This window comes from Juglans microcarpa x Juglans regia, chromosome 5D (assembly GCF_004785595.1).
Source record: "Juglans microcarpa x Juglans regia isolate MS1-56 chromosome 5D, Jm3101_v1.0, whole genome shotgun sequence".
Classification (NCBI taxonomy): Eukaryota; Viridiplantae; Streptophyta; class Magnoliopsida; order Fagales; family Juglandaceae; genus Juglans; species Juglans microcarpa x Juglans regia.
In genome coordinates, this window is record NC_054602.1 from 30,634,060 (window position 1) to 30,644,610 (window position 10,551).

At 32.1% G+C, this 10,551-nt stretch overlaps 1 protein-coding gene across 4 annotated transcripts; it reads right to left on the reverse strand.

Moving 5' to 3' along the window:
• Positions 1–2,648: 2,648 nt before the first annotated feature.
• On the reverse strand, positions 2,649–8,400 carry LOC121266530 (short-chain dehydrogenase TIC 32 B, chloroplastic-like). Of its 4 annotated transcripts, none has more exons than XM_041170382.1 (8): positions 8,115–8,400; positions 5,880–6,111; positions 5,714–5,793; positions 5,256–5,409; positions 4,127–4,205; positions 3,549–3,633; positions 3,367–3,413; positions 2,649–3,168 (listed from the first exon to the last, which is right to left on the reverse strand). In XM_041170382.1, exons 1-8 carry the CDS (start codon positions 8,230–8,232, stop codon positions 3,133–3,135), a joined length of 831 nt encoding a protein of 276 aa, XP_041026316.1. In that variant the 5' UTR covers positions 8,233–8,400; the 3' UTR covers positions 2,649–3,132. The 4 variants fall into 4 exon arrangements, with proteins under 4 accessions (XP_041026316.1, XP_041026315.1, XP_041026317.1 ...); XM_041170381.1 differs by having other exon boundaries at positions 2,649–3,175; XM_041170383.1 differs by lacking the exon at positions 3,549–3,633.
• Between the last annotated feature and the right edge of the window lie 2,151 nt (positions 8,401–10,551).

The window sequence follows — 10,551 nt, forward strand, 5'->3', positions numbered from 1 at the left end:
TTCATAATACTTTATTTTTACAAGTCCCTTTTCATAACACACATAAAAGACCCTGAATTACTCCTACCAACTAAATGGATGGTTCAAGTCCTGCTTTCTCTTTTTTTTCATAAGAAATAGCTCAAGCCATGCTAAGAAACATGAGAAGATAAAAAGTAAATCAGAACGTTGAGATATTTTAACTTTAGTGCTAAAAATTCGTCAAGAATTTTAATACAGAGAGACAAAAATTTAAGTAAAGAGAAAATTCTGTGATTTCTCTCTGCATTTTTCTAGGACATCTTTAAAATAAGACACTTTAAGAGAGAACATGCAAAAAAATGCATCTTCAATTCACTCCAAAGACCAAAAAATGTGTCTTTTTGGACTCCAGAAAACAAAAATATTCCCAAGTAATAGGTATTAGACAGGTCGAAGGTTTAGCAAAATAATATTCTTTCTATATAGTAGACAACTTGTAAGATAAAACTCAATTTCCTTAATATCCCAGAACCCTTCCCTGCCATCAAACGGAAACTAGATAGTACATAAAATTTGAACTAGTGAGCCAAACTTAAAAAGAGATATGAGGACTCCTGCTGCAACTCCCACTTCTACAAAACCGAAATCATTACGAAATATTTAAACATTTTCTGTCTAGTAAAAAAAGTTTCAAACTTTTAATAGCTCATTTCCTTCCAAATAGTCGGAAAAAACACAAACATAAAATTCAGAATTCAGAATCTTTTCCAAATAGTTGGTATACACACACAAAAACGCATAAGGGGGTAAAAGAAGGGAAATATTGAAGTACCTGAAGGGTCTGATGCAGATGTGGGTCTGATGGCCGAGAAGGGTCTGAGAAATGCAGCTGATGTTCGTGGGTGAGAAATGAGGATGGTCTGAAAACACATGAGGTTCTGTTTTAAAGATGGATAAATTGGACATTTCATATGTGTTTTGTAAGTGTCATGCCTTTCGTATACTATAAGTGTCGTGCGATATAACATTTTTCAATTTAGAATTGGGGTGAGAAATATAACTTATAGTTTTAAGACTTATAACTTATAATTTAAATAATAAATTTTATTATTAAAAAGTTATTTAATGTTTGATAATCATATGAAGCACTTTCAAAATATTATATTTGTTTGGAAATAAATTTAAAAAATAATTTCTAAAGTAGAAATGACAATCATTTAATTTTTTAAAAATTATGGTCATATCCTTAAAAGTCTGAAAGTTGTAATTATCTTAAAGTTGTATGAACATTTTTGCCTATTAACAGTCTTTTTAAAATTGGAACTACATTCCGAATTATTCAAAAAAACACGTTTGAGTAAAAACATCAAAATAATGCTTAATTTTACTTAAATATACTTTTTAACTTATTTGAGAGTAAAAAATATTTTTATATAAAACATTTAAACAACTTAATTTTTTTTATTAAAGAGCTTTTAAGACTGTTTAAGTAATTTTTAAGACTCCTAATGTAACTCCAAACAAGCCCTTAATTTTTATTTTTAACTCATTGTAAAATTAGAATACATATAAACAATTACAAAATACAAATAGATTTAATATAAATTGATCTGCCAGATTTTTATATTAATGATGCGTTTAGTGCTTATTTTGGATTGCTATAGGTAGTTGTAGAGTTATGTCGAAAAGTTCTACTAAACGGTGAACATACGCTTAAAGTGCTTTAAAGTTACTACAGTAATTTTCAACATTAGCGGCGAGTTTTTCAACAAAAACTTCAATTTCAATAACTTATCCAAAGTTCTACCCAACATTTATAACTATGCCAGCAATTTCTCAGCCAGTATTAAATGCTTAATAAATGTTGTTGAGTCCTGCTTATATGTACAGTCGAGTTTGCGAGGCAAGGTGCATTAATCTGATGTGGCGCGATGACGTAAGTTTCAGTAAATAAAAAAAGAAGAAGCAAGCTTTGCAAGTACAGATCTCGATTCTACTCCCTCGGTAACAAGGAATAACTCTAAAAAAAGTAGTGTTTCATCTTCCCAATCCCTTAAAAATTATTCTCAGCTCTGAAGTGATTCTATTACACTTAGCTTGTGTCCTTGGGTGACCAATCCGTTGGTAAAACCAGCATCGTCAATCCCTTCATGTACGACAAGTTCGACAACACCTTTCAGGTTGAAGTTTGCTGAACTCGAAAATAAACATCTCAATTTGCTGATCTTGTTAGGGACAATTTTGTCCTTGTCAGAGAGAGATCTTATTCGCTACATTTGGTCCTTGCATTAATGCTGACAGGCCACGTCGGACTAGTGCGCAGCGATTGCACTAACATGACTGCATTCAGAGTTTTTCATAAATGTTATGGAGACCACTTAATGCGTCAATCTCTCTCATTCAAGGTCTCTTGAGTTCTAAGAGATCTCTATCCTTAGTAAGACTTTAAGATTTATGAAATGGATGTTTCGTTTTCGGGAAGCACATCTGTATTTTGTCTATTCTACTACATTCAAAGCGTTGAATCTGGTCTGCACGCTGCATGCATCACTACCCTAGTTTAGTGTGTCAAGAATAAACTTGCAAAGGGTTGGTTGTTTTGCTAGCTACATCCATCATATTAAACTAGCCGATGGCATAAAACACTTCAAAAAAGAAAGTGGGAATTCTACACATGAGATACCACATCATCAACAATCAATCAATCGATTGATTAAATATCACATTCGATCCTTGCCAGTACAAGTACTGACTGCAACTGCAATTATATCTACTTTTCCATAAGATAGTATAACAGATCAACCAAAGCACTAGTATAATTTATCAAGAGAAATATATTTGATTACACAAAAGTAATTTTACAAACTAACGTGATTTGATATGGTTCGTCAGATTATAAAGCTATTTTTATTATAAAATAGATCTAACGGATCGGATGAAATCACATCAATTTATAAAATTATTTTTTTATATAATTTCTCTGTGGATATATATAACAACACTCATTTATCAAACATGCTGTATACGTAGCTTGCTGTTTTCAAGGTTTTGAAGCCGAATTAACCAATTTGTTGCTGAAGTCCCAGAGTTTTCGAGCCAACACAGCATCCTTGCCCAAGGCACTTGATTCCATCTCATTGCAGTCCAGATAGTACTTTCCAGTCACACCTTTCAGATTTGGGTGGAGTGCGACGTAACAAGTCGTGGCTGCTCCCTGTAATAATAATTAGTTGATGGCAAAAAGTAAATTTAATTATTTTAATTAAAAAATATTTAGTCTGCACATCAATTTTAATAAAAATAAATTTATAAACTGACATGTTTTCACGTGATATTTCAGTTTGTAAAGCACAATTTATAGATGCAACGTATCTCATTATTGTGTAATTAACTGTATTAATCCACCTGGGGTATGTTCTTCCATAAGAAATAGGTGAACAACTGCAGCAATCCTGCACGTATACAGGCACACATGACCAAATTAATTATGCAAAAACAAAAAACTAATATATATATATATATATATATATATATATATCCATTTTATTGAGTATATATATTCTGGGTGTTTTGGAGGTGGAGCGTACTCATCATAACAGCAGAATGCCTCATTAGGGGAGTCATTATCAGTCCTGGGTGGACTGAATTTGCTGTAATGTTTACACCTTCTTCCTGAAATAATACCCCATTTGAAGACATAAATATGCATGTGTTCAATGAATTAGCAAATTTCTATCAATGTGTAACATTTTGACATTTTTCTGTAGTTAGATCTTAGAACTTAGATCGATAAATTAGATGATAATTCTGAAAATTAAAATGATATGTATATTTTTTATAAGAGAAATTTTATTTACAGTCCCGAGTGGAGGACTGCATGTGCAGTCCTATTGATAAATGATGGTAAAAGAAAAAAAATATCATTTTTAAAAGGATATTATTGTAATTTTAATTTTTTTTTTAAACATAACTTATGAGTTTGCATGAGCAATCTCTATTTAGAGACTGTATATATACTAATTCCTTTTATAAATAAAAAGAAATTTATTAATCCATAACCAAATAGACAAGGGGTTTGGTCTGAAGATATATATATATATATATATATATATATATATATATATATATATATATATATATATATATAGACACACAGTATGATTACCTTAAGCCGACGAGACAGCTCATTGGCATGCAATATGTTTGCTAATTTGGATTGCCCATACGCCTTTTTGTCAGAATAACTGAAACAAATATTAGGAGCCTCTGATCATAAGATAATTCACCATATATTTTTGTTGACATTTAAGTGATCATGATCAATGTTTCTTTCGAATCCGAAGTAAATTTTGAATATATGGTCACATTCATAATTAAGAGCATTCCCATCCTGTATTTTACATGTATATGCAAAATAGCGAATGCAATATAAAAAATAAGCCCCATTAGATTATACAAAAAATTAAAAAGCTAATTTATATTTGAGCAAAACCTATAAACTACATTTATAATCCCTAGAAGTTAGCTCAAGTGGTAAACACCCTCCAAGGTGCAAAGTATAAGGTTCGAATCCCACTAGGTGCAAACAATCTTTAGGGGCCATCGAATTACTCGTGGTGTACTTATGAAAAATTCTTTGTCGAAAATTACTCGGGAGTGCAATTTCCAGACACCCGGTGCCAATAAAAAAAATATTCTTTTTTCTTTGTTTCTCTCACTCCCTCATTCTTTATTATTTTCACATATTTCTTTTAACTTGTCCTTAATTATTTAGTGAACAAAAAATATTACGAAGATATTCTCATAACATACTCATTTTGTTCTTATCTTTTGATTTTTATTTTTTTTTATGTATATATTGCATGTGCTATATATTGCCATTTTTTTATTTATTTTGCTCAGAGAAATTTGGTTATTTCGTGCTTTAAAAATAAGAGAGAGCACATATATTACAACTGAAATGTCAAATTAGAAAGGAGTTATACTACATAGAGTCACTTTTGCATATTCTTGACATATTCTACTAATATGATTGGTTAAAATAATTATTTTATATTAAAAAAAGACAACTAATAATATTAGTGAAATATATAAAAAAATATGTAAAAGTGACTGTATATAGAATTCTTAATTAATAAAATGATGAACCGGCGGATAGTTTGGTCAAAATCATATTATAAAATGAACATAATTTAAAAATATATTTTCTAATATTTATTTTCAGAGTAATTAATTAATCGAGGATTTAAAACTCACCTAAATGTTAAAGAAAGACAAGGTTTGGACTTACGTACCCAACGCTATCATTGATGTTGTCAAATCGAATCCCATGTTCGTAAGTGTGGTGGTGTGCTATTGATGACAAGTTGACTATCCTGCCCTCGATCCCCGTTGTTCTTGCTGTGTTCTTCATTTTCTCCAGCAGAAGATTTGTCAAATAAAAATGCCCTGACAATTAGTGAAATTAAGTAAGATCATGACCAATCAGTGGCACTACTACTGCTGAGATTCTTCACCAATCCTTGTCTATGGAGATAAATAATTTTAAAAAATATAAGTAAGAATTAATTATAAATAAAAAAAATTAAACTGATATAAATTGAAATGATACGTCAGATATATTTTATAATAAAAAAATATTTACAAATTGACGTATAAGATCACACTACATGCATGAGAATGCAAAATATTTAAAAAAAAAAACAAAACAAAACAAATTAAGCATTTCTCAATAGTTTTTCATGCTGCAAACCAAGATAATTTGTTGCAAATTGCATCTCTATTCCATCTTCTGAAAGCTGGAAGGGGCAGAACATGACACCGGCATTGTTTCTGAAATGTGGAAAGTGTTCATTTGTTAGCTAGTTTAGAAAAGCAAACTGGGAAGAGAGAGAGAGAGAGAGAGAGAGAGAGATCACATCAAGATGTTAAGGGGAACGTCAAGAGCATTGAAGTTGGCAACAAATGCTTTAATGGAGTTCATTGAGCATAGATCGAGCTTAAGAACATCCACATGAGCAGTTTCGATGTCTTTAACGATTTGTTGTTTTACTGCATTAGCAGCTTCCATGTTCCTCGCAGCAATGATAACATGAGCTTTTCGAAGAGCCAAGACTCGTGCTGTCTCCAACCCAATTCCACTTGCCCCTCCTGTATCAATTGCGAGTTCTTTCATTTGAATATAATATCCAATACAATTGTACTGGCCAAAACGTTGATCCATCAAAAAACATATATATTCAAAGCCTATTATCAGTATATATAATTATAGGTGCAAGAAAAATACAAATTTTCATCATTTAAGCTACGACATTTTTAATATATATATAGTATCTGGAGGGGCACAAATTGAGTTAACCAAGAGGACTCAAAGACACTTGATATAAAAGTCCCATCACATTATATGTGATGAGATTTTACGGGATAACTAGAAGGACTTTAATACCACTATAAGGGCTAGTGAGATGTCACCGTAAGCCTGAGCCATGAGGGCCCAAGTCACTTAAGGCCTAAACACCCCCTCTGACCCAATAGGGCTTGGGTCAATCGTTAAGTAGAATATTCATCCATTTATCTTGAGACCGTTGGGATACTCACTCATTCAAAATAAGTGGATAGCCCGAATGAATTAGGATTCAAATTTTAAATAATGGACAACATAGTTAACCTAAGTGACCTGAAGAAGACAAGCTCTCTATTTAAAGGATCCAAGTACGCTAATGGAAGACTTTAGAACAATTAGCTCTTAGGCTATTCATATCATTACTGACTTAGGCATCGGAGGAGCCTCCTTCAACCCCCAAGTCCTCTTACTTTGATTAATGCAAGAGATCGAGAGTGTGTAACAGTGAAACACATGCTCAACAGTATCAAATGCATGCTTAAATATGTCACATCAATAAAAAAAATGACGGATAATAATTAAAATAATGATAAAATAGTATTCCATAATTAGGACAGCTCATTAGTTTCTATCCCAAAAGCGCCATGGAAATTGATTCCCGCAGCATCACGTTAAAATTTAGGGCTCATTAGACAAAATCATGCCAATTATTAGAACACACATGAATGATTTTATAAATTGCAGAAACAGTATCATGCCTATAAAATCTATCAATTTGACGCCATTGATGCGCGTGTATATATATATATATGTGTGTGTGTGTGTGTGAATAATAATAACAAGTAGTTGGCTGGTTTTCCTATCCCTATCTGTGTCTTTGGGTAGTAGTACTAATACTCGATCGTACTCATCATGGGGCAGGTTGAACGATATACATCATTCTCCCATTAATATCAGAATATTGGACTTCTATAATTGTATGGGGATGAGAAGAGGCCTTAGCCTTTCCACTTTCCATCATAGATTAATTATATCCATAATTAGATTTTCCTGACCAACAAGGAAATACTAGTACTTGTCGTCGCAAAAAGCGAAGAAAAATAAAAAGGAAATACAATTAAAGAAATGTACCTAAGTATCATGATGATCCGGCTTATTAAGGTTATTAACATCGAACCATGGAAGTTGTTGTACTAAGATGTTTATCGAAGGAACAATATGCATCCAATTGTTTTTTCCAATTTTTTGGACGAAAACCTTAATTTATCCCTTTTCCTCCATCTGTACTTTATTATTATGATCATGATCTCTTCATTTATTGGGCAGGTTACTTGCCATCAATCAATATCATATATTATTTTTGTGAGATTTTTTTTTTTTTGTTAAAACATTTCTCTTGAGTGATTAGTGCATGTCATAATCCTAATGCTAACATATATATATATATACACATGCTGTGATTATGATTAAAAGATGTTCGGTGTTGTTTGGATTCAGAGAGTGTTCATCTCATCATACCATTATAATTTTTTCAATTTTTTTCATAAAATATATAATAAACAATTCAACTTTTTAAATTCTAATTTAATTTTTTAAAATTTTAAAATAATAATAATATTTTAAAATAATATTATAATAATATTTTATTCAATTTTTAACTTTTATTTAAAAACATCTCATCTCATCTCACAGCTCAAATATAGAGCTTTTTGATCTCTGATCCGCGTTAAAAGGAACCCTAGCTTTTCAAAGATATACCATAACAAATAACAGTCATAAAATGAAAGAAAGAAGAAAATGTACAGCTGACCGGTGACAATAGCAGTGAGGTTAGCGGCGTCAATGCCTTGGGTAACCTGCTCGGCAGTCGAAGCTGATCCAAACCCACTTGGCCCTGCCCTCCCCGTCATCAATGAGAAGATGCCCATTTCCTTGAAATCACTACTCACTCCAAATAAACAAAACAAAACCCAAACACTGCCAACAAGTACCTCAAACGTTCTATCCTTGTGTCTACACAGGTTAGCACTTCTATATGTAATCAATCATATATACATGGAGAAGAGATCACAGGCTGATCTAGAGAGAGAGAGAGAGAGAGAGAGAGAGAGAGAGAGATATAGAGATAGAGATATTTTCTTTGTGTTTGGTCGGCTAAGGAAAAGGACGGTGGAGGAGCAGGGCATGGGTAGAGATAGAAAGGGAGCTGGCAGCTGGGGCACCATATATGCATGAGAGAATTATAAGGAGTTTGGAGAGTTATAGGTTGTAAACGAAAGAGATGTGTCATAAATGGTCGCCGGTGAACTGCCGTTAATACCCTCAACGACCTTTCCGCTATTTAAGTCCTTCTCTCTCTCCCCGCCCCCTTTGCCTCTCTTCTTTGTCTTTTGCCTAAAATAACGGTCATTAATGTCATTAATTTTCTTTTATTATTATTTAGCAGCTAGCACCGTCGAAGGTGGGGTGATCTGATAATTAAGGGAGTTATTGATTTCACCTAGACGAAGTACTTTAGGTTATGGCCCTATAAAAAAAAAAAAAAAGGTTTAGGTTATGGCGCATTGATTTCTAATAATAGGAAACTTTAGAATAATGGCATTGCATTCCCTACAGTTTCCCCAACTTTTATTAGAGAATACACCTCATAATATATATATATATATATATATATATATATACATATATATATATATATATATTTATTTATTATGTTCCCTTTCCCTGTGGGTTTGGTCCGCCCTATCTGTATTTTTTTTTTTAATTTTGATTATTCTAATTTTCGGTTCTTATTTGTTTTCGTGGATTTATACATGGCTAAATATGACATGTAGAGCAATTTATTGGTGCTAATGTGGCTTTAAGTTACGTAGTGCTAATGTGGTTTTCAAAGGAAGTACGTAGAGCTTCCATCACGGATACACGATTACTGGTTCCATCACTGATACACATTGTTTCGACTATAACGAAAAGACCCAAAGAAAAAGATGTGGTCTCTTTCAACAACTCCGGCACAGACCCATTAATGTGGACCACATCCATATATATTTAACAAGTCCACCTTGCAGTTGGATTATAACAAAACTAATGTATTGTATTCTCCAACTACCAAAAGAAAAAAAAAAAAAAACAGACAAATATCAATAATATTAATATCTAATCTTAGATGTTAAAATGAATAGAAAATATTAGAAAAAAAATTATAAGTATCATGGAATATTAATCTTAGAAGTCGAACGAATGAGTCTGAATGTATGTCACAATACTTAGTAATTAGAAAATGTAAATGTATATTTGGGATGCAAACTAATAAAAAAAAAATTAATATACTTATTTGTAGGGTACTGGAATGACTATATTTTCCGACCTAAATACTCCATATATATTATGATTGATTTGTACAAAGTGCAAGTTATCATGGTATAATTTGGTACGTACTAACCGTGCGTTGCTGAGGTACGTACTTCTATATGTACATATATTCCATAAATTTCTAGCTAACCCCTCCCATCATAGCATATTAACGTAGCTGATGCGACATATAATTACTTTTGAATATTTTTTGTACACTTTATATATAATTGATCAAAATAATTATTTTATATTAAAAAAAATATTCAACCAATCATATTATTATTATTATTTTTTTTGATATGAAATCAATCATATTAATAGAATGTATAGATGAGTACGTACATAAGATTTTTGTATATATACTTTGGCTTTTACGCCCCACTTTTGAGCTCATGAATATTATTCGAAATTCGAATTTATTATGTCTTGACGAATACAACGGCCACTACCATACTGCTATCAGATTAAATGGGAAATCAATTTTAAAGCTAAGAGTGACCACGTGCACGTGTCTACCCTTATTATGATCATCTCATCAATTGATCTGATCACGTACAGCCTACGCCATTCTCTCTCGCGGTTGGATCGACCTTAATTTTTTTTTTTCCTAATCTGGATCGATCTTAATTAATTAGACTTAATTAATATTCCTAATAAGTCATGATGTCAACCAGCCCGTAACCCGACCACTATTTATCGGATATGAGTCAGACCCGACCCGACCCGCCTAAGGCAGATAAACGCGCGAATCCGATCCGACCCTACTCGAACAGTACGGATCGGATCGGATAGTACGGTTTTTTTTTAATATAAATAATTATTCATCAGAATTACATACATCAGAAAAAATACCTCTTTCCTCTGTTTCCTAATGCCAGCCTCTGGACCCTTTG

Excerpts from the sequence above, each read along its gene's own strand:
- LOC121266530 (XM_041170381.1), bottom strand. The coding sequence starts at position 8,232 with ATGGGCATCTTCTCATTGATGACGGGGAGGGCAGGGCCAAGTGGGTTT. Across the intron at positions 4,206-5,255 it reads AACATCAATGATAGCGTTGG|TTATTCTGACAAAAAGGCGT; the intron begins GTACGTAAGTCC and ends TATTTGTTTCAG. Across the intron at positions 3,634-4,126 it reads AGCTGTCTCGTCGGCTTAAG|GAAGAAGGTGTAAACATTAC; the intron begins GTAATCATACTG and ends GTATTATTTCAG.